This window comes from Crotalus tigris, unplaced genomic scaffold (assembly GCF_016545835.1).
Source record: "Crotalus tigris isolate CLP2741 ecotype Arizona unplaced genomic scaffold, ASM1654583v1 scf7180000017611.44802233496:7321179, whole genome shotgun sequence".
NCBI lineage: Eukaryota > Metazoa > Chordata > Lepidosauria > Squamata > Viperidae > Crotalus > Crotalus tigris.
Window position 1 is genome coordinate 318,515 of NW_024096511.1, and position 25,277 is coordinate 343,791.

At 36.0% G+C, this 25,277-nt stretch overlaps 1 protein-coding gene across 4 annotated transcripts in view; it reads left to right on the forward strand.

Annotated features, from left to right (window-relative positions):
• The window catches only part of NHSL1 (NHS like 1), a 163,030-nt gene that overhangs the window by 45,500 nt on the left and 92,253 nt on the right, over positions 1 to 25,277 (forward strand). For 2 of the 4 annotated variants that reach the window (XM_039322955.1, XM_039322976.1), the window contains exon 1: positions 13,855 to 14,623. The exons of the other annotated variants lie outside the window; for them this stretch is intronic. In XM_039322955.1, the coding sequence (XP_039178889.1) occupies positions 14,422 to 14,623 (202 nt within the window). In that variant the 5' untranslated portion in view covers positions 13,855 to 14,421. Of the gene's footprint in view, positions 1 to 13,854; positions 14,624 to 25,277 lie in introns of those variants that run through there. 4 annotated transcript variants of the gene reach the window in all.

A 25,277-nucleotide genomic window follows, 5' to 3' on the forward strand; every position in this document is an offset into this window, starting at 1 on the left:
ACATACAACGGATTGGATCGGCATCGATCGAATACGGAGATTTACAGATTAGTCTTCAAATATCGAAAAGGAGGACATGTAGGAGGACACTTTTCAAGAGAGGACAGAACTTACAAAAGAAGGACTGTCCTTCCTAAAGAAGGACGATTGGTCACCTTATTAATGCATACTTTCCCCATTCATATTTATAAGCAAGCAAAAACATTGAATGACTTTTAATGTGTAAAGGTTGCTACCATTTTTATATGAGGATTTAATAGCTATATGAAATAATGGGTCTGTGAAGAATTAATTCTTGGTAGCAAGTGAGAAAAAAAATAAAATATTAATTTTGTTTCTCTGGTCTCCCCTCCTCCTCCTTGGATTTGTACCTTATTAGAATTAGTGGTCATTTATTTATATCTGTCTCTGCCACCACACCAGTTGCATCCACCTTGGTATACATTTTTATTGATTGAGCCACTTGCTGTCATTATACTACAAATGAAAACAAAACTCAACGTTTAGAAACAATCTAACTTAGTGAACTTTGTCCCTCCAACCGAATTCTTTCTTAACCATTAATGTATGTTTTCTGCATTCTAATGTTAACAATCAAAAGAAATTTGAGATGAGCTGCTAAATAGATTATATTACTGTTTTTGAATACATTGCAAAAGGAAAACAAAGAAGTGTTTGTAATTTAAACACTTCAGTACCTCCAATCAATATTTCATTGCAGATATACAAAGAAGTATAAAAGAGACAGAATAATGCTATATCTCTAAGGCAGATTGGTGGACCGCCTAATAAGCAGATGCCAAGGACACATCAAGCGTCTTGTTTTACAGGTCTTAAGTAATACTTTTTGTAAGGAGTTGAAAAGTTGAAAAGATCCAAAATAATGATCTTTGTAGCTTTGCAGATTACATTTTTTTTAAAGGAGTAGACTAAGCTACTGCTAGCGCAGTAATAGATTGTTGCAGTGCAGAACTGGTTTTCTGCTTATGTACTAAATACCTCTGTCTATGTATAGGGATTATCAGATATTGATTCTATGATCATATGAAATTCTATTGAATAACTATAATTTCTGAATTATATCCCTATTGCTAGTATACTGACACATGAAGAATTGGTAAAGATAAGCTGCTTCGCTTTTGCCTTAAATATTGTATCTAAATCTAAATGCATTGGGGCAAATATAGAAATCCTGATTAGTGCTAATTCCACAGAGCAGCATTTCCTAGTTTGTGATGTATAGTGCTGTATAACAACTGCTACGTCCTTATGAATCAAACATATCTTGTAGATCAAGTTGGAAAAGCTACTATGGAGGATGTTAATATGTTTACTGTGCTTTTATATTCCACCAATGAACAGAAATTCCAAGAATAGGTGATATAAAATAGACTACTAGCCCTCACCTGGGGCCAATGTGGAAAAGAGGAAGTATGCTTTTATTTGGTTGCATCATCATATTCTTGATCATGTTATATTCCCTTCCTCTTGTTTTTGCACATTCATAGACCTTGTGAAAATCTTTGGAAATATGTAGATTATCTGGTAGCAGGAACCTATACACCAACAGGATATTTTACTGGAGATATTTAATAGATTCTGGACAGTAAACAAAATTTGACTTTCCACAATATATTGGCTAGTTGACATACAGGTAGTTCTTGACTTATGACTGGCTGCTTAGTGACTGTTTTAAATTATGATGGCTTATGATTGGTTGTTTAGTTCAAAATTACTTATGACCCAGTTTCGAACTTCTTAATGGCCAGGCCCCCTCTGATGGTCATTTGATCTCATTTAAGGTGCTTAGGAATTGGCCTGCATTTGCAACTGTTTGCAGTATCCCTCAGTCATGTGATCACATTTTATGACATTTTTGCTGAAAACTGGTATTTACTTCTGGGTTTTGGCCAAATGCCCGTAGCACACAATTGGTTTGCTTAAGGACAGTGACAAGTATTTAACGACCATGGCAGTTGCTTAACATTCACTGCAAAAAAGATCATAAAATTGGATTGGTCATGTGGGTGACCCATTTTAGAACTATCATGACTTATCACCATAATGGGCAGGGTCCATTATGGTCATAAGTCAAGTAATACCTGTAGATGGGATTCATTTGTTATCCTGCTTTACCTTTCACACAGAAGATAAAAATTGACAGGTCATCTAAATTAATTCATTTTCTTTGGAAATAATTTGTTTAGCTTTTTTAGAAATTTTCCAATATTCTAAATTTTGCTTTAAAAGAAAGAAATAGTTGTTTTATGTTTAAAACACTGCAGAATAGCTTGTCACAAAAGATTTATTTTCTGTGAAGCCACAACCTCATCTGTACCCAAGCTTAAAAAACACATGGGAAGATGATATACTAACTCATCAGAATTTTCAATGTGGCACTTTCTTTTTGAAATATTGCTGAAAAAAATCTATACTGGGATAAAAAAAATTTCCAAGAGGGATCAGATCAAATGTAATTACTAGGCTATGTTGAAGTGGTTTGGAATCAACTTCTTGTTGAGGACAAGGCCACTGGCAGGAAATATTTTTTAAAAAAATAATATACAATTCCATATTATTACTACAAATACAGGCTTCCAAATATACGTCTACTAAAATTACAGAAATATGGGACAGATACTGACTTGCTTGTTGATTCTCTTCTGCAAATGCCTCCTTAATCCTGGTTATTCCACTCAAGCCAGACTTGCTTTTACATTTACAGCCTAATCAGGTATGAAGAGAGTGGAGGAAATAAATTGCCCAGAGTGCCAAATATAGATTGTTTAGCCAAAACTCAGCTGTTTTATTTAGCAGTGGACACAAATATTGCAGACACTTTATTAGTAAAGCAGTGAGAATGGCAAGTATTTACTATTACAACCTTAGTTCCCATTTAGCAAATGATGTATGTTATGGCCATATGTGGGTTAGAAAAATTCCAATACCCAGTAGATACAAACTGTGAGTTCACAGTTGGTTAGCAGTTAAAAGTATCCTATATAAAACTGAAAAAAAAATGCCTTTGGCTGTATTTCATTGCTGTGATTTTTGGAGGCAACAATTAAGCTTGTTCATTGATAACTTGTATGGCTTGTGTCCTTGTATAAATGTTTTCCTGTATTCAAGACAGAATCTATTAAAAAGCTAACAATGAATGGAATATTCTTTTTGAGAAAATGTTTAGTAGCCTAATTGTCTATAGAAATGTAGGATATGAGAGTTTATGTTCAGACATGACAGATTATTTTTTATTGATATTGATAGATCAGATTATGCATGCATGTTGTAAACTGAACTGCAAAGACAAAAAGAGAGAAAATAAAAACTTGAACAAATGAAGGAAAATTGTGAACAGATTCCATGCCTGCAGTGTCATTTGTTTCTGGTGACCTTATAAACATGGGAACAGAGAAACACAATTTTCCCACAAATTCAGTTTCGCAAATTCCCATTTCAACCTGCAGGATTGTTTCAGCCCTGGGTGCAGTTCTGCTTTAAAGAAGGTTTTAGAACAGGGGCGTCAAACTCGCAACATCATGTGACTTGTCATGATATATCATGACTTTTTTTCCATTGCTGGCAATGGGGTGGGCGCAGTTTCATTGTGACACATCTGGCCCACAGGCCGGCAGTTTGACACCCCTATTTTAGAAAAATGAAGTACTAGTTTTTAAAGCAATGGATGAGAGTGAAGGCAGAACTTTTTCAGTGCTTAGGGAATGCTGTTTTAAAAAGGGATATTATAGCAAAAGAAACTCTTACCTACTGTATGTTAACTAAGTTACTATGTTCCTAGAGCTAACATTTTACTTTCTATGTGTTCCCTTGTATTTTATCCCATCCCATTCTCTTTAACAATCTGTACCAACACTGATCTGGAAGAGAATTGATATATTAATATATTGGTCTCTCCAGAAGAAGACATCAGAAAAAGGCAGCATTGTCTAGAATTAAGGAGACAATTAAAGGAAAACAAAAGAAAGAATAATGGCCAGTGTTTCAACAAACACTCAGTTTTAACTAAAGCATTCCTTCCAGATGAGTAATGTACAGTGCAGTTTTGGAACATTCTTTCTATATTCTCCGCTGTTATTATGCTTATGGCCTTATTTACTGCTCACATTTTTAAAGTTGCTTTTGTTTACAACTCTTTAGGTGCTTGGAGTAGTAAAAGCATATTAATTATTCCACACTGCCATCTTGTGGCTATATTTTATGTTTTGTCTATAGGGTCCTCTACATTAGAAATCTGAATGTCACTTCTGACATCGGTTTAGTTTTAAAATGTTTATAATTATGCTTTTAATACAATAATCTAATTAAGATAATTTTAAAACACTAGGACTCTGATTTGATTATATCTGTTTTATTCCATTTGTATTTTTATTTTCCTTTGTGGACTGATATAGTGGAAAAAGAAGGGAAGTCTTTCCTTCCCATTCCTGTAATCCACTGATAGGAATTTGTAACAAATAACAAAGGAAATAATTGTTCATACTCTCAAATATTGCATGGAATAACTATCTGATTTTACAGAGAATAAAAAGAAGTTAAGAAATAGTTGGATACGACAGTTTAATTATAGAGATGGACATACTTGATTGAAGAACAAGATTTTGCTAGGGGTATGAACTCTTAAATTTCTCTACATTCTTTTACATAAAACAGTGTTTGAATGTTGGTAATGTTGGTTAAGAATTCAATATTTACAGACTATTACAACATTTGAATGGCACAGTAAGCCATAGGAATTGTTTGTTAATTTAATGGCTGAATAATTTAATGGGAAACAGCTAACAGCAATTTCTTTCCAGCCTACTGATTTTTCTGCAGGGTTCCTCCAGATAAAATTAACTAGAAAATGTCTGCATGGTTTATTTTAATTTACTTATGAGTTTGTTTTCTGGTTAGCAGGGCCAGACATATCCTACACATAATTCAAAACAAATTACATAGGGCTGTTCATAGCTGTGTTGTTTGAGGTCAACAATTAAACTTGTTTTAACTGCTGTATGCTGCTTATTCTTTTTAATTATGGATTGTCATATATTTTGAAGGTTATTTTCTGGCATAAGGATATTAATAAATTTACTAAACATTAAAATTTACTATTTTAAAACTTCCGTAGTATATAATAGTTGTGAATGTTTGAAAAGTTCACCAGTTGCTACACCGATTCATTAAAAATTAAATTATAAGAATTGCAAAGATTAAATTTTGATGAGAACACTTCCAAAGGCATAGAGTAGTCAAATATATACGGTCTTCTGCCATCTCTGGCTCTCTTTATTCTGTTAAACTCAAAATTTGGATTCACTTCCTTAGCTACCTGACTGAAGGCAATTACTTCTACCCACAAGCATTGGATTTTTTCCCCTAACCAAAAAAAAAAAAAAAAAAGAATTCAAAGAGAGAGGTTTATAACTATTCTGCCAAGTAATGGCTTTAAACACTGTTTCCTACCTTTTTCTTTAGGCAGTTCACTAATTTCATTTAGATCTAGCAAGGATCAACAGGCTTCACAACTTGGTGCCTGAACATTATATTTATAGTACAACATTTTTGTGAGGTTTTGGACAAAATGTTAAAATCTTGCATGAATGCATGCTAGAATATCAACATCTGGCAAGACTTAGTGATCTTATATGACAAGTCAGGAATCACTGAATTAAAGAAACCCTCCTTCCCCTTGCATTTCTCAGGAACGGAACAAGATAAGAATTCAGACACTGCTTTGAGATGAGATCACTATCTACAGAAACTTCTTCACCTTGCCCAATTTCTTTTTCTGTTGCTTTCCAAGGAAAGAGTGGTGGCAAGCATTCAGTTCCCTATCAACATGACACTTGAGCAGAAATTAGAGAGGAGATGACCTCTACTGTCTTGGAATCTTCCAAGCTGGAAGCAAAGTATTTTGCTAATCTTTAGATAACCAGCCCTTGTCATCTTGATGACTATGCCAAGTGGGTTTGCTGTTCACTGTCACGTTTTGCAAGGTTTTGATAAACAAATCTTCAAAGCATAATATAAAAGGAAAATCCTTTTTGCAGTATTTTAACTCTTTTGGAAATGTTTCTAAAATGTTAACATTCCATTTCTTAGGCACGTATTTTACCAGGCAAAATGTAGCATTCTCTTGTTTCTGACAAAGTCTCGCCTCTTTTATGACCCTGGGCAACTTACAAGCATTAAAAACACAGTATAAAAAAATAAAAAGCAATAAGCCCCAAGCCCTCCTGGCAAAAATATCTAGTTAGATGAGCCACTTGATGAGCTCCAACCCACTCTGGGTTCCCCAGGCCTGCTGGCAAACCCAAGTCTTCAGGGCCTTATGAAAGAATATCAAAGTGGAGGCCAGTCTAATTTCTGCAGGGATGATATACCAAAGGGAGGGAGCCATATGAAGAAGGCCTTGTTTCTGGGTCCCACCAGGTGTACCTGCTTAGGGGACAGGACCCGCAACATTCCTTCTCTGCCCACTCTAGTGGGTTGGATGGATGTAACTGGCAAGAGACAGTCCCTTAGATAACCCAGTCCCAAGCCATGAAGGGCTTTAAAGGTGACAATCAGCACTTTGAATTGCACCCGGAAGCAAATTGGCAGCCAATGCAGCTCCTGCAGTAGAAGTGACACATGTGCACACTGAGGTCTGGACAAAAGCATGAGGGTTGCTGCATTTGCTGCAATTGCTGGAATTGGGTATGTCTAGTTTAACGAAGAGAAGGACGAGGGGGGACATGATAGCAGTGTTCCAATATCTCAAGGGCTGCCACAAAGAAAAGGGAGTCAAGTTCTTCTCCAAGGTGCCTGAAGGCAGGACAAGAAGCAACAGATGGAAACTAATCAAGGAGAGAAGCAACCTAGAACTAAGGAGAAACTTCCTGACAGAACAATTAACCAGTGGAACAACCTGCCTCCAGAAGCGGTGAATGCTCCAACACTGGAAGTTTTTAAGAAGAGACTGGACAGCCGTTTGTCCAAAATGGTATAGAGTTTCCTGCCTGAGCACGGGGTTGGGCTAGATGACCTCCAAGGTCCCTTCCAACTATTGTTGTTGTTGTTGTTATTATTATTATTACTATTTTGAACCAACTGGAGCTTCTGGATGCTTTTCAAGGGCAGTGCCATGTAGAGCATATTTTTTCACCAATAGAGAATTTTAATTTCTCTATTGGTGAAAAAATAAATCAGAAGCTCTCACAGGTGACTGCATTTAGCTGATTCAAAATAACTTCTTTATATTCATATAAAAATATTTACAATACCATACATTCTTCTTTACAGCAACATAGCTCAATTGAAGACTTCTTACAGAGAGATACAGAGACAAACCTGAGACTGGAAATCCAGCTCCTAACTCAATACCTTTTTGCACAGACTCAGTAGCACTTTCTTCACATTGGCTGACTGAGTTACCACATGACTCTTCCTGCTCATGAATATTCCAACACTCCTCCCTTCATGACAGGAAGAGACATCAGACCTATTGACTTAACACATTCTCCATAGTGAACACTACCCAATGGTTTAGTCATCATGTCTGCCAAATTATCCTCAGAAGAACAATGATGTAAACTAATCAATTTTCCTTTTACAGCGTTCCTGACATTACAATACTTAATGTCTACATGTTTACTTCTGTTCTTCACCTTGTCACCAGTTGCCATTTTTATACAGGCAGCATTGTCTTCAAATACCTTTACATAATCTTTTACATTAATATTTAAATCTTGCAACAACTGTGCATACTTATTTGGCAATACCTTTTTCTTATATACCCACTTACAACCCACAGCTTTGGTTCCCTGTGGCAAAGTCACTGATTTAAATACTTCATGGTCTCCCATGGATTTCATCTCTTTATCCATGGCCTCCTTCCATCTTTCTTGTTCAGCTTTTGGTAATGCCAATACTTCTTTATAACTTCTTGGCTCATACCACACATTGCAAACCTTTACCTTGCTGGCAGAATACCTGTCAGGTAGAATTCCTTTATTACATCGCTCTGACTTATGTGGTATTAACTGCTCCCATGTCTCAATTCTTTCTGGTTTCATGTCTTGTTTAGCCTCTCCTCCCTGAACATTGACATCTTCAATAATCATTTTTTTATCATTAGATGAGTTATTGTCATTAAATAGATCACCATCATTAAGTGAGACATACCCAGAATTTGCATTAATTCTGTCCCAATTTTGTTCTGCAAAATTAGCAGACCTTGAAATTACAACTCTTTTACTTCCATCGCTAAAGCAATATCCTTTTGACCCTGGCTCATAGCCCACAAACCTGAGCTTTCTTGCCTTTTGCTGTCCCTTTCTTCTGATTGCTTTCAGAATATGTACCCATGCAATACTTCCAAAAATTCTCAAATGTGCCATATAGAATGGCATATGGAGTATTATTAATGGAGGAACTCCAAAGCCTGTTAACTATATAATTTGCAGTCAATATGGCTTCTCCCCAATATGACCTGCTCATACCAGAATCCTCTAATAATGAACCTTTCATTGTTTGCAAAACACCATTCCTTCTTTCAGCTACACCATTCTCTGCTGCTGTGTAAGGATTTGTACGTCTGTGTCTTATCCCCAACTGCCCCAACCATTGTTGGAATTTAGTTGACATAAATTCAGTACCTCTGTCAGTTTGCAATTGACACACTTGTTGTCTGTACCTTCTCTCTACAAAACTTACCCACTATTTCAATTGTTGTAGCACCTCTGTCTTTGCTCTAAGCAAGTAGCAAAAACTATACCTGCTATAATCATCAACAATTACCAGTACATATTTTGCTCCTCCCAAACTGGCTTGCATAGGTCCCACCAGATCTGCATGGACCAGCTCTAGAACTCTTTTTGTTTGTCTTGTGCTACATTTACTAACTGGGAATGCCTTTGACTTCGATGCTTTGCATACTGCACAGTCCAAATATGTTTTGCATCCCTTCCAATTTAGCCCTTCTGCAAAATCTTGCATTTGCTGCAAAACTTTAAAGCTTGCATGGACAAGTCTTCTATGTAGAAGATGAACACATGAATCATGCTCTGCAACATTCTTAAATATATGGGAACATTGAACCTTTTGTCCCTGCAATACATATAGATTATCTTCCTTTATGCCTTCTGCACAAATATTCCCATTCCTTTTGATGAGACACTTCCCATTTACAAAAATGATCTCAAAACCTTGTTTGTCTAAATTAGACACACAAATTATGTTCCATCTCAGGTACACAAAGCACATTGGTAAACTTTGATTCCAAATATGGAATTTTTACATCACCTTTTCCTATGACTTTTGCTTTCTGGCCATTTGCCAGAGCCACAGCTTCTTGTGCTACTGGAACAAACCTGCAAAATAATTCAGAGTCATTAACAATTGTTTGACTTGCCCCATTATCTATTAGCCACTTGTCTCTGTTGTTGCTATAGCAAACTTTTGCAACACCAAAATGTTCTTGCAAATCAGTCCTTTTTGCTTGCACAAATGTCCTTTGCTGCAAATTGTTCCTCTGCAAACAGTTCCTTTTCAGATGTGTCTTTTCTCCACAAATGTAGCAATTCTTTTCTTGTTGAGCTCTCTGCCTGCAAAATGTTTCTTCTTCGGAGACTTGCAGTCTGGACACCCTCCTCAGGAATTTCACCTCTGGCTGCTTCTAAAATGGCGCTTTTCTTGTTCATTAAGCAAACATGCCTTTAAAGTCTCAAAATTTAGTTCTTGCTCTTCTTTACACTCAAATATGGCAGAAACTGTGTCCCAGGTTTTATCTAAACTGTTCAACACCAATAAAACCTTCTGGGACTCAGGGACCCACGTTGTTCTAAGTCCAAAAATAAACTTTGCATTTTATTTAAATGCTGTTCCACAGATTCACCTGGTTGCAAACAGGACCCATTGCAGCCATTCTGCTAATTCTGCCTTGTTCTTATACTTTCTAAACACAGACAATTTCTTCCAGCTTTAAATTACAGTGCAGTCCTTAGTAAGCTCTGGGCCCATAACCTGTTAGAGAATTTTAATTTCTCTATTGGTGAAAAAATAAATCAGAAGCTCTCACAGTTGACTGCATTTAGCTGATTCAAAATAACTTCTTTATATTATATCAAAATATTTACAATACCATACATTCTTCTTTACAGCAACATAGCTCAATTGAAGACTTCTTACAGAGAGATACAGAGACAAACCTGAGACTGGAAATCCAGCTCCTAACTCAATACCTTTTTGCACAGACTCAGTAGCACTTTCTTCACATTGGCTGACTGAGTTACCACATGACTCTTCCTGCTCATGAATATTCCAACAACATTGCCATAGTCAAGATAGGAGGTAACTAGGGTGTGAGTGACTGTGAGGAGGGATTGTTGGTCCAGAAAAGGTTGTAACTGATGTATAACCTGCAGTTGTCCAAAGGTCCTCCTGGCTACGGCTGCCAAATGCTTCTTGAGGAGGAGTTGTGAGTCCAGGAGAACCCCCAGATTGCGCACTGAGTCTGTTTGGGGCAGTGCCACCACATCCAAAACCAGAGCTTGCAATTCTCTTACATGTTCCTGGATTTAGAAACTCGGGACTTGAGAACAGGATATAAAAAAGAAATATGTATCAGCCACATCAGTTTTCGTTGATAGTAACACCTGTGATTACAGGAATCTCAGTCCTTGGTTATCATACCAATCTCAAAATGGCAACAAATAAAATGAATGAAATGTCATGTCAAATTTATAATGCAATGCCTGAAAAATCACTATTTTTCATTTTTAATTCAATATATTCTAGAAGTGTAAAAATAATTTTTTTCCATCTTAAATTAAGTAATTCTATTTTAAAATAAAGAATATATTAGTAGAAAATTAAAAATACCTATTTTTTTTTACTAATTTATAAATAATTGGGCTGTGTCCAAGCCTGCTAAATAGTAGGGCTGCTTTTTGTTTATTGAACTGGGCAGGATTTCAGAAAGGTTCCTGTTTTCAAACTGGATATTCCTACTAATGGAAGGAGAAAGAACACACTTTCCTTTTTTCTGAAGACCCTTTTGGAGGTTGTTGGAGGTTTCCTAAAATATCAGAAGACATAGAAGAGGAATAAATTAAAATGACATCTTTTTCAATCACAGATATTTGATTCACAGAAATCTATTCTGCCCTGCTTAGCACACAGTCCATTACTTATCTTCCTTCCTTCTACTATCTACGGTACTGGCAGAATTTGTGTTGTATATGAAGGACGATATTAGTATATCACAGTGTCTAAGTTAGAATGAATTGCTTGACTTAGGAGAAAAGTCCTTCTAAAGCAGTGGTTCTCAACCTTTCTAATGCCATGACCCCATAATACAGTTCCCCATGTTGTGGTGACCCCCAACCACTTATACATCACCGGGTGCCAGGGGCATGGCCAAAGAAAAGGGGAAAAAAATGGAGGACAGCCTTGTTTGGCGACCCCCGTGAAATGGTCGTTCGACCCCAAATGGGGTCCCGACCCACAGGTTGAGAACCACTGTTCTAAAGTGTAATCGAGATTGTTAAATTACAAAGTTTAACTTCCTCTTCTTCCAAGGGTAACTTTATACATAAAAAATAAGGTTATGAAATATTTCTTTAGAATATAGTGCTCTTTCTTTAAAAATTGTTTTACAACTTCCCCCTCTGTTAGTTACCATTCAAAATATCTTCTTTAAATTGCTAGTCACAAGCTATTTAAAATTATGTACTTCATAGTCCTGTTAATAAATATAATTGTATGTTTAGTTTTTTCCACTGAAATAGATATTAATGTGTATTCAATTTACAAGTACATAATTCTGTCCTGATTGGGCTGGATTATGCACTCCGATTGCAGTAATTTGATTTGGGAGTAGATGTTAAAACAAACAGTGTTACTTATTTCAATTTGATATGTTTTATGTTACTAGGTTGACCTTTCCAGAGAATTTAATTTTCCCAAATTTGCAAGGTTTTGCCCTCTTCATCTGTTTTTGTTGCATAAGAAATTACTTCTCCATTGATTATTACAGAAAATTGACATAATACTATAAAATATATTGCAATACTTGTGTATAAAATATTCAGTTGATTTCCATGAAATGAATATATTGTACTTTAGAATATCCAGCTGGGAAACAGCCATAATATTAATTGAACATATTTGACTGAAAATCTAGTTTCTGTCCAGTGTTCTGAAATTTAACTAGAAAGTTACTTCCATTTTCCGATTTTCTTCATATTCATTTAATCTGTAGTTTACTAGAATATAATTCACACTTCCAGATGTGTTACGTACTGAAGTTGTATGAATTGTATGGCTGAAGTTATACTAGTTGTTCAGTTAAGTTTATATTTGTCATAAAGCATGTTTTCTTTTGCATTGGCATGTGAAAGAAAAAATGGAAGTGCCAGAGGTGCATGTGCTGTTCTTCAGAGCTAATTCAGTATAAATACAACCTATTCAATTATTTACTAAAGATAGTTGGCTAATCCATTGTTCAAGTAGCTGAAAGTCAGCTGATTCATAGGTAATCTGATACGATAATTAGCTGTTTGATTCCCAGACAGAGGGTTGTACCTTATCTTTTCATTATGAGTCAGGTAACCATAACTTTTCAGGGAGAAAGCTTTGAAAGTCCTGCTCTGCTAGTTTTTTTTTCTTTTTCAGAAAGTCTGCTTCTGCATGCTAAAGCAATAATATGGCTTAGGGTACATCACTTATTCAATAATTAGTGACACATTCTGTTCTTTATATTTTTTTTCTGACTTTATCACATCAGAAAAGTTGGCAGGAAATAATCCTATGCAAGTGGGTTTCCAAAGATTTCTGCAGATAGATTCAGGTGCTCTCAGAGTACATAGTCCTAGAAATGTGTCTTACATTTTTAATATATCTTCAAGAACTGCCGCTCCTTTGAAAGGCCTACAGTTTTATTATCTGAAGTCTTAACATGCAGTTATTGTCATCATGATCCTTAAAAGCCGAGAAACTAAAAATGCATTGGACATTGCCATTTTTGTTTTTGCTTTTGTACATTGGTTCGTTTCTCCCTTTTTATTGTTGTTTTTCTCCCACAATTTAAGACATATTCAACAGTGGACCCCCTGATGTGTGGTTTTCATTCATTTTATTAGCAAAATCTTAATCTAATGATGAATCCTGAAATGGATTAAAGCACAATTTAGTGAAGTTTAAACTCAAATACTTTGGCCACCTAATGAGAAGGAAGGACTCACTGGAGAAGAGCCTAATGCTGGGAAACATTGAGGGCAATAGAAGAAGGGGACGACAGAGAATGAGGTGGCTGGATGGAGTCACTGAAGCAGTAGGCGTGAGCTTAAATGGACTCCAGAAGATGGTAGAGGACAGGAAGGCCTGGAGGAACGTTGTCCATGGGGTCGCGATGGGTCGGACATGATTTCGCAACTAACAACAACATAACAAAAAAGAGATCATGAACTTTAAGCCAGATAATTTCTGTAGTAATACTTATGGTAAGAACAGAGCAGAAAAACAAAGAGTCATATATTAAAAACTTACTTACCCCCATCAATAAACGTAGCACTAAAATAAACAACTATGTACATGTATAATGTATGTCTGATGTTAGAAAAAAGACTTGTCATTCGGTTACTGAGTTTTCCTTATTTCTCCCTATGTAAATCAGCTGAGATGCCATTGTGTTATTTTACTTCTGTTTCCTGTTCAGAAGTTTGAACTGTTGTTAGCTCTCTGCCGTGGAAGGGAGGAGTTACTGTCCCTATAGCTGCGCCTTTAGGAGCGGAAGCCTATCGTATTTCACCCTGATCCTAATTGATGGCTATAGCCGAGCTTATTGTTAACGAGAATCGTTCTGGAGAGCCTTCTCTGAGCCTTTTCGTTATAGGGAGAAGCTACATGGCTGGTTTAGGGAATCAGAATGCCTTTTCCGCAGAGAAAAGAGAGAGCTGCTGTAATTTATATCCTCCTCGCCTGGCAACTTGTTAGCAGCGTGCATTTCTTTCTGATCAAAGGAGCTCTTGGTTTCTCTACGTGATAGGAGAGGAGCCTGGATTACAAGCACACTGGAGAGAAGAGATGGACTTTGGATGAAAGCTGGGAAAAGCCAAAATCTGTGTATTTTCGGGCTTGTACTTCGACACTCTCCTAATCTGATTTCCTGAAGGTTGTTTTCAGGGTGTCAGTCTGTTTTGTTTGCCTCCATTGTGTTGTGCTTGGCAGCTCGGAAAGTACTGTGGGCAAAAGCAGAATTAGCCACTTGGTTTTATGTTCGATTGAGTTTTAAAATGAACAAGTGTGTTACTTATTTTAAAACACATATACACCCACGCTGGTGGTAAAGAAAAAAGAACGGGAGAAGACTTAAGAGAGTTCTTAATTGTTGCATGTTGCATCTGGTTGTTGTATTTTTTTTTTTTTTAAGAGAAAATGAAACAGGAGAGCTCCTCAAAATCACTGCGGTTTAAATCTAATCCAGGATCCCTTTCACGTGCTGTTAGCTGGATAAACTTCTCTACGCTGTCCAAGCAAACAAAAAGGTTATTTCGCAGTGATGGTGAACTCACATCCATATGTGGGCAGGAGGTGGAAGAGGATGAGAACTGGATCTACAGACCACAACACAGAAATGGTGATAATTATTTTTATACTTAATCCAGATCTCATCATTTTAATTATGCTTTGTAAGATTGTGCTTCATTGTTCCCATGCCCTTTTTCATTTTTTCTACAAGAGTCTCTGTTGACCTTCTGGATTCTGGGGCGGTTCTTGATAATGCAACCTGCTGTTTTATTGTATTCTCACAAAATCATTCTTCTTAAGAGGCTAGCCTATGAAAACAGTGTTTTTGTTGCTGTGCTTTTTAATGTGGCAGTTTGTGGTGACAAAGGATTTCTCTGACATTGCATGAGAGGAGGGGAACTGAAATGTAATGGGCCTAAAGATAGAAGACAGGGGAAATGTTAATTGCAAAAACACATTCTTCAGTTATTTTTGGAGACATAATCAGCGCATATAACAGACATGTGTAACAGGTTTATGTAAAACAAATAGTAAGGGTTTTTTCTTGCTTCACCTGTGGAAGGATTTTTTCTTGCTTCCAGTTTCTGGAAGGTGGGACTCTAAGGAACATTTATTTATATATTTAGTATTCTCATAAATGTATCATGCTAGTAATGTACTATACAAATGTCTTTATAATTTGATTGGAACTTTTGGCTTAGCTTCATATGAGATTCATTTCCTACTTAAATGTGTGCCGTACTTATGTGGCACTCTGGCAAGGCAGAATTATTAGCTTTAGCTAGAGTTGTTTCCAGACAGAAGGAATGGTGATTCATCCATCTTTCTGAAAACTATACAGACGCATCCTTGAAGTGGTCAGGAGTTGAGTTTGACCTGACAATGTCTTTACCTTTACTCTACTTCCCAACCTTTCTTTCTTACCAGTGACTGTTTCATTTTTTTTCCTACAAATCAAATTTTTTTCTACTTGTAAGTAATTCCATGCCTCATTTCTCATCTCTTATAAAACATGATCAGGACTTTGTTTTATGACATGTTAAAGTAAGAATTATCTTTTTGGCCAGTGTTGTAGGAACCCCCTAACTCAATCCAGTGAGTTAGCTATTGTACCATTAGAATTTATACATAAGTACAAAATCATAGCAAATGAGAAGATGTTTTGGAAACTGTGCAGCTATTTAATTTATATTTTACAGAAAAAGGCATAATCTATTTTTGAACATTAAGAAAATAACCAGTCACAAGTGTTGAAAGAGCACTTGTGTAAAACAACCCATGATAGCTTCAAATTTCATAGCGTGGGAAAAATGAGGATGGGTATGTATCTATTGTTTTATGGCACTTGACTAGAAAACTTACTTGTGAGTTCTTATTTGGATGCCAAATTTGTTTTGTTTCCTGCTGTGGCACCCTGCTGGAGTCCCAAAGATCTTCCCCTAAAAGTAAATGGCTATTCAATTTCTCCTATGGTCAGTTAGGTCTTTCTCTGGTGTATTTTCTCTTGTTTTGAAGCTCTGTTTAAAAGAGACGAGACTGAAAGATAGTGGAAGGAGGCAGAGAAGAATAAAAGAGACTAGACAAGATGAGACTACTGTAAATCAGTCGGAATTTTCAGGATATCACTCCTGACATTAGTCAAAGTCTTCAATGTCATTTGTAAAAGTAGTAAAAATAATTTAATAAAAAAGCATTTACTAAACTATCCTCTTAAATCCAAATGTGTTAAGTCAGCCAAGATTCAGAAATCATATACCAAATTGTAAAATGCATTTCAAAATGGAAAATCTAGAATTCTGAAAAACTGGAGAGATGTTAAGTCAAATCTTTTTTTTTAAAAAAAAACCTGAATCACTTAGAGGATAGATTTGTAAAAACAAAAGTTTTGTGATTGATATTAAAGCAATTTAATAATTAAATAAAATTCTGAAATATAAGGTTAATATCAAGTTAATATTAGGTTAATAATCCTAACCCTTGTATATTCTGTACAAGAAAGTTCATAATAACTCCCAGGTAGTCACAGGATATTTTTTATTTTTAATCTTCTGAAGTAAACATTAATGACTCGCTGATGCCATATATGCAGTATTGGCTTTAATAAACTTGGCACTATTTCTATGGTCAATTTTGGAATCCATGTTTGTATCCTATATGGACATTTTAAATTCAGCATATATTGTAAATGTCTATAACCACACCTGGAATTTGCATTGCCCTGTGCACTGATTCATCTTCCGAAACCTGATATGGATGAGTAATATTACCATGTTTCCACTGATGATAACTTTATAAGGTCTGTCTATGAGCCAAAAGATTTATTGGTACAAAAGTTTCAAAGCAACTCTGTCATAGTGTTAAAAACACTCAGATGCGATTGCAGTTGTAATAATTTCCCAGTCAGGCAGACTAACCTTTGGGCTAGAATTTGGAGATTGCAAAATAACCCCAGGTAAAAATGTCAGATCCGAGTAACATGAATAAAGCAAATGTAAGATGATTTCTTTTTTGAAAAATAAGAAATCAAAATTCCTTTCCCTGAATTCAGATTACAAACAATGTGATAATATAATAGCCTTGGATCGGAAACCCCTAGGCATAAAGCTCAGTTACTTGTAAAATCCAATAAATTACTTTTCATTCCTAATCTTTGAGATTTGTTCCAAGAAATGGTACCAGAGATTAGCATGACTTAAGGAAAATTTACTTACAGAATACAGTGACTGATATGCCAATTGTTGAAATTAACCTATTCATATTTCCACTGCTTTTTTTGAAAAAAAAAAAGCTGACACATGTCATACAACCTACCTTGCCTACCCTACAAGGTTCCATCCAAAAAAGGTGCCGGAACTCCGTTGTGGGCGTTCTATGACAAAAAAAAGCCCTGCATATTTCTAAATGGTTCCTTTACTCAAAACTGTTCACTGTAAGATCCTTATTCTTGGAATGCCTACACCTCGAGTTGAATTTAAAATTATGAAGTAAATAATGGAGAGGCCAATACCATCCTTTGTGAAACATCCTTTCCTATGTAACACTGAACGTGGCTAAAAAAAGCAAGCTGTCCTTAGTAATTTGTAACCCATTTTGTTTCCAAGAGTATTCCAAAAACTAAAATGAATTATATATTTCAACAATGTTGTGGTTTAAACTTAACATGTAGCATAGACTCTGGAGAAATGCTGGCACGTCAATGTTCTTATTTTGTTTTTTGTATAACTGTTCAGTTAAATGATCAGGTTTACATGAAGTTGGATTGAAATCAATTTGGCTTGCATGTAAGGCTAAAAGTAGGAATCCAAGGAGAGGACATTTAATCAAAACGTTTTAGAAGCTGCAGTACCACAAGTGTGTTACCCAGATGTTAGTCTATTTCCTCGAAGTGTGTTGCTTCAGTATTTGAAACTTAGTCTTGTATGCTGGCCAGAGTCATTTTCTTGTGAGATGGGTAACTATACAAATATAATAAACAAATTATTTAAAGACTATTTTGGTTGATGGCTGGCTTTTTTTTAAAATTTGAAAGGGACAACAAATCTAGCAACACAAATGTATTATGGAGAAGTAAGTAATGTATTGTTCATTTAAGATTTATGTTGTCTTTTGTTAATTATATTGTCATTAGATTTTCTTGCAAGGGCTAGTTTTTCCCTTTAATGTGAGTTCACATACTCAGCCAGTGAAGGGATGGGAGAAAGATGTGGGAATGAACATACTTCATTGATTTTGAGGGTGGGTGGACAGCATTGTTGTGCACTTGACTCATATAAAATAAAGAAGTATAAGTAGTATACTATTCCAACTTACCATGTGATGCTGATGGAGTTGTCTCTGAGTGCTTGGAGGCTGTGGGATAAGATAGTCTAGGCTTTAGTTCAACCCTAGCAAGACCAAACGACTTTGGGGTCTAGCGTTGCCCAATATGGTGATTTTCCATCTTTAGTTCTTGATGGGATAGCAGACCCTCAGATAGAAGTGGTACACAATTTGGAAATTTTTCTAGATTCAAGACTTGTGTTTGAAGAACAGATGTTGACTGTAGCCAGGAGGGTTTTTGTAGCACTCCATCTGGTGTACTAATTTTGCCTTTTTCTGGATCAGCACTGTTTATTGTCACTCATGCCTTCACCATGTCCCAAGTGGATTACTGAAATGTGCTAAACATGGGGCTGCCCTTGGAGATCACTCAGAAGCTGCAGCTGGTCCAGAATGCAATAATGGAAGCAGTTATGGGTAAGCAGCTACACTTGTTTCCAGTAGGCTTCTGGAGGACCTCCTTTGTCACCTCTAAAACCCTTCATTGTATAGGATCAGTGGGACTTCTCTTTAGTTGTTTAGTTGTTGTCACTAAATTTAACTTGATGGGAATGTTCCAGATTGCAACTATTAAACAATGCCATTTGATAATAATAATATAATAATAATAATGATAAAGTTGGAAGGGACCTTGGAGGTCATCCAAGTCCAACCCCCTGCTCAGGCAGGAAACCCTATACCATTTCGGACAAATGGCTGTCCAGTTTCTTCTTAAAAACTTCCAGTGTTGGCGCATTCACCGCTTCTGGAGGCAGGTTGTTCCACTGGTTAATTTTGTCAGGAAATTTCTCCTTAGTTCTAGGTTGCTTCTGTCTTTGATTAGTTTCCATCCGTTGCTTCTTGTCCTGCCTTCAGGCGCTTTGGAAAATAACTTGACTCCCTCTTCTTTGTGGCAGCCCCTGAGATATTGGAACACAGCTATCATGTCCCCCCTCATCCTTTTCTTCGTTAAACTAGACATACCCAAATCCAGCAACCGTTCCTTGTGTGATGGGATCCAGGAAGCAAAGAGACCTTTTCTGTCATAGGATGTTCTTAGTGGAATATGAGGTTTGCATGGCCCTTACATTTTGTAAGTCCTCAATGACCTGGGTGTCTCCTTGGGGATGAGGTTTGGAGGTTCGGTGAACCTATCAGTGTGATTGTTTCTTCTTATGGTTTAAGTTGGGTTTGTTTTATTAGTAATTGTTTTTGTTTTGGCTTTTAACACTATGTTTGCTGACTAGAATGAAGGTTAATAAGATTGGTAGCTATTTATTTGAGAAAATAAATAAATAGTCAAAATAGCACACAAAAGGAAGCCTGGTCTTTTCATGCATCTGTTATAGTCTGGCAGTGATCTGATTAGATTTTTTTCTCACAACTATACTGTACTTGCGCTAATCAAGTGCTTACATCATCAGATCAAGGCAGCTTGATGGATTCCAAAGGTCTGGTTTGATTTTAGCAGTATTTCTTGGGTGCTACTTGTTTCAGTATGATTTCTGAATGGAAATCTCTTTCAGCCCTAGGAAGGAGCAATGACAAACCACTTTCAAAATCTTGCAACAAAACTGCAGGGACTTATCCACTGGCAGGAGTAGCCAACACTTCAGAAGACAAGTTCAGTATTCAAAAAGATATTGACAAACTGGAACAAATGGGCCCTATCCAGCAAAATGAGTTTCAATGTGGAGAAAAACAAAGTTTTACATTTAGCAAGGAAGAATCAAAGATATAAATACAGATTAGGCTCTGTGCACAAATCAATGGGACCTTGTTCACTGCCTGGAATGAAGAGATAGTAACAGGCATCAATCAAATCATTGCTATAAGAATTCTCTCAGTCCCTAAATCCTGGAGATTTTTGAGAGATGCAATAGCTACCCATAGGCTTTTAGAGATAATTCAAGTTGATTACTGCCTATAAAGCTTTTCATGGCACAAGAGTAGGTTATTTGTGGGATTTCCTGTCTCTGTTTGTCTTTGCACATTCTACAAGATCTAGTAGGGAAATATAGTAGTCCTCGAATTACAACCAGACTTGAGCCAAAATTTATGTTGCTAAGTGTAAAAATTGTGGGTTTTTTTAGTTTTGCCCCATTTATGATTTTTGTTGCCACAGTTGTTAAGTGAATCATTGCATTTGTTAAGTTAGTAACATGGTTGTTAAGTGAATCTTGCTTGTCAGAAGGTTGCAAAAGAGGATCACATGACCCCGGGACACTGAGACTGTTATAAGTATGAGTCAGTTGCCAAGTGGCTGAATTTTGATCATGTGACCATGGAGAGGATGCTGCAAAGGTAGTAAGTGTGAAAAATGGTCATGAGTCACTTTTTTCATTGACGTTGTAATTTTGAATGGTCACTAAATGAACTGACGTAAGTCGAGGACTACCTGTGTGCTTTGAGTCCCTTCTATGAAACACTATTATCTAGCAGGACCCAGGAAGTGTGCCTTATTTATGTAGCATCTGCCCTTTGGAACAGTATATCTCTAGAGATTCCAATGCCTTCCATTGGCCTTCCATAAGTCCTTGACAACCTGGCATTAGGCCAGACGCAGGGGTAAGCAACCTTGGCTCTTTTATGACTCGTGGACTTCAACTCCCAGAATTCCTCAGCCAGCATGGCTAGCTCAGGAATTCTGGGAGTTGAAGTCCACGAATCATAAAAGAGCCAAGGTTGCCTACCTCTGGGCCAGAGTGTTGGGTGACTTTGACTTCTACCAGGTTCAGGTTGGATATGTTGTGGTTTGGCTTTGGTTGCATGGTTCTATGGTGTATCTTTGTGTTGTTGTTTTTTTTAATCCTATGTTAGTCACCCAGAGTTGATATTCATGATTTGGGCACTTCATGTATCAAATCATATCAAAGAAAGAACAAACTATCAGCAACTCCAGATTTTCTGGTTTAATCATGATACGTCTTGTCCTTATCTTTCCTTTCTTATGGTACCACTGGTTTTGTTTTGTTGTCATTCAATTGATAAATCATATCTGATGCTTTGTGACCTCTTGGACTACAGCACACCAGCCCCCCCCCCCCGTCCTCCACTGTCTCCTAGAATCTGCCCAAACCCAAGTTTACTGCAGCAGTGACACTATTTAACCATCTCCTCTTCTGCTGTCCCCCTTCTCCTTTTCCACTCCAGTATCCTTGCCAAGAAAACTCCATGGAGAGTACCAAAAGGCTAAAAGGTACTACTGGTATAATCTTATCTATCACAGTTTATTTTATGTCTGATCTGTGATTTAAATTTAATAATAACCCTGGCATGTAAATTGAATAAAAATTACATTTTACAATATAAATAAGTTTAAATCACAATTTGTTAGTTCAGATTTAAAAGAAATTTGTTATTTCAGAAATAATATTACCATGTACAAGAAAACAGAGGATAGTAATTTTTTTTTTATTAAAACAGCATAATTAGGCCTTGGTCATGTTTCTGACATTAGATTGGGACAGCATTTTTTTCCAGGGGAAAGCATGCTGCTGTATTAAGATGCTCCAAGAATAGACCTCATTTCTTAGAAGCTGCAGAAATTGGAACAGCTTGTCCTAGAAGTTATGCAGTGATTGATCTATGCCACTTTTCTAATTCAAAATTGGCACAGAGGACTGATGGGTGTTTGGCAGCCATGTGGTTTAAGCAGATGGAAATCCTGCTGTAAAATCTGCAAAGTATAAGAAGTGTTTTGCTTCTCCCTCTCCCTCGCTCTCTCCTCCTTCCTTCCTTCCTTCGTTCCTTCCTTCACTTTCTCTTTCTCTCTCTCTCTCTCTTTCTCTCCTCCTTACACAGACACATGCACAAACAAAGACTAAAACACCAGTAATTGCTTAAAATTCCAAAGTAATAACTACTTTTGGTTTGCTATTTGATACCATAATCACATGGATAGTTTAGATAAGGATGTTGCATTGACAACTAATGTTTACTTGGATATGCTAAAACTATAAGCTAGATGTATAGTGGTTTGTAACAATGTAATTCAATTTGATTTAAACTGTTATTTTGAGTTAAATTTGGAATTTGCCCAGAAAAGATAAACAAACTATAGACTCAATATTAGTACTATTTTATACTTTTTTGAAATAGGTACATTAATACTGTTTTTCCTGTTTCTTTTGTAATATTTTTATTAAGCATTACAGTTAAAAAAATAAGAATGAATACAAAGTAAAAGATAAAAATATAAAAAAATTAGAAAGCCAGAAAAATAGAAACAAACATAGAAAAGAAAAAAAAATATAGTAGAGAAAGAAAAAAATATAAAGAAATTATTTCCCTTCTCATAAAGTATAAACATTTTAGTAATTTATCATCTTCCATTAAAATATAAGAAATGATCTTTTCATCTCCTGTTTCATCTATTATCTATAATCTTTATAGTCTCATCAAAAGCAAAAAGTCCATTAAGGGTTACCAGAGATAAGAATTTTTAACCTTGATCAAATAAACCAACTTCATATTCCTTCCTTTTACTTCTAATAATCTCGATCTTTAATGCCTTCAACTAATATTCTAGAACTTGATTTCTTTTCAATTTTTCTTTGTCCAACAAAATTCTTTAACACGTTAGTTAACAAGCCTCTTTTGTAAATCCAATATTGAAAAATTATCCAGGTCATTTTCTTTCTTGTTTGTTATTTGTATATCCATTTTAATTATTATCAGCTGATTTCTTTTGTATGTCCAGTGTAACATATTTTTTCATTGTCTTATATCCTCTCATTTTAAAATCTCTTTCAGAACAGTCATAGTCTAGTCAGGTAAAATTTGTTCCTCTTCTATAACTTTTTATATACAGTCTATCTATACAGGCAGACACTTTTAAAATTAACTTCTGGATCGATTGTTCACAAGTATCCATCAGTACATCCATTGTTAAAGAATTTTGTTCCATTCTGTATTAGTAAATCAAATTTAAATGATCGTCTCCTTTAATTGTAATCCCTAGTTCCTTCTAGTATCTAACTTTCAAAGTTCCATCCTAACATTTTTTTAACCATTGAAAACAGCATTTCTCCATGTGAAGGATTCTTAGACTGTCATTAATTTCAAAATCTTATTTCAAATCCATTTGGACCCTTAATCCATTTGTAACTTTCAAATTCTAATCACAATTTTGCTGTTTATTCAAAACATTTTTTTAAATTCTTAAACCTGTATTTAAAATCCATTTTGCTAAGAACTAAAGGAGACTCACCCAGTGTTCTAAAACCTGCCTTTGTGGAGGTTCCTAATAGCTAAAAAGCAGCTAAAAATAACAATAGTCCATATGGACTATGTTATAACTGTGAGCTTGGTTGGAATCACTCAACTCCCAGCCGTTCTACTCACAAGTCAATCTAGAGGAGTCACAGTCTGGAGTACAAATGGGCAATCTCCCAGTTTCTCCTTTTTCCAGAGAGATATTGCTGGCCAGACTTCACAGTGTGGCTGCTGATCTCTACTACAGTGCTATTCCAGCCCCTTCAGGAACATCTAGTTTGCCACGAATCCTCACTGGAAATCAATAATTCTGCTTTTCTATCTGTAATTTATTTAAGTGTTAGAAGGAATGAGTAATTAAACCTTTAGCAGAATTCAGTGTTCTTGGAAAACTACTTTCAATTTGAGTTAGTGGGTGCTTCTTTTGTTTCATTTATATAGCCTTAAGAATTATCATAATTGGCCAATTCTGAATTATGTCTTTTTAAAGTAATAATCAGACAGACATAATTTCTGATCTAGTCAGTACTCTAGGTATTCTACTTTTTTTCTAAGTTCTTAGCTTAATATTTTATAAAACTCAGTGCTTTCCTATTTGGAAAAAATAGTTTATCATAGAAATGGTTGAGGCTATAGACTGGAGTCAGCAGTTGTGACAAATAGTGGACAGACTTTGGATTCAGAAGTTTCTAATTATTTTTCCTCACTGTGTTCTAAATTGCTTCTAATTACTAGGCTCCCCTGTGAGTTACCAAACCTATTTATCCAGGAGCTTCTGCCTGCATTGTTTCTCCTTGTGTAGTGGTAGAGTCTAAGTAGGTGAATTTCCCATTGTTTTAGCTTATTTCTTTTTTTCTCTTTTCCTGTTCTTCCTTCCTTTTCTCTTCTTCATAAAGCAGAATGTCTTTGAATTTTCAGAACTCCAGTTTTTAGAGAAGACTGACAATAAAGAGAAAGAAAAAGGAAGGGGTGGATCAAAATCTTTCTCCTAATTGCTGTGGAGAAAGAGGCAAGTAATGTCTGCTAGGGATAACTTTGAACGAAAGGGTTGCCTTTTTAAAATCTCAGACTAAAATCCAAATTAAGGAAGAACTAAGATGTTGTAATGTTCAAGTCGTTTTTAAGCAAGCACTCTGTGTAGCTGAAATTGGTCTTACAGAGCAATGAATTATGAAATTTGGCTTCATTTTTCTCCAGGAGATTGGCCTTTTATTAATCCCAATTCAAAAGGGCTTGAGGGAATCATTTTTCTAGCCCAGATGAAATTTAATATGTTCCAATATGTTACCCGGTTATATCTTTGGTTTGAAAAACATGATGGCTGTTTTTTTATTATTATTTAAACATGTTATCATTGGCAGAACTTCAAAGGCACCTTTGTAAAAAAAATTACTAGATTCCTGAAAGTTTACCTCTTCCCTGAAATGTTTTCCAACACATACATTCTACTGCATGCACATAGACATCTGCATATTCACATATAATAATAATAGTAAAGTTGGAAGGGACCTTGGAGGTCACCTAGTCCAACCCCCTGCTCAGGCAGGAAACCCTATACCATTTCGGACAAATGGCTGTCCAGTGTCTTCTTAAAAACCTCCAGTGTTGGAGCATTCACCGCTTCTGGAGGCAGGTTGTTCCACTGGTTAATTGTTCTAACTGTCAGGAAGTTTCTCCTTAGTTCTAGGTTGCTTCTCTCCTTGCTTAGTTTCCACCCGTTGCTTCTTGTCCTGCCTTCAGGACAATGT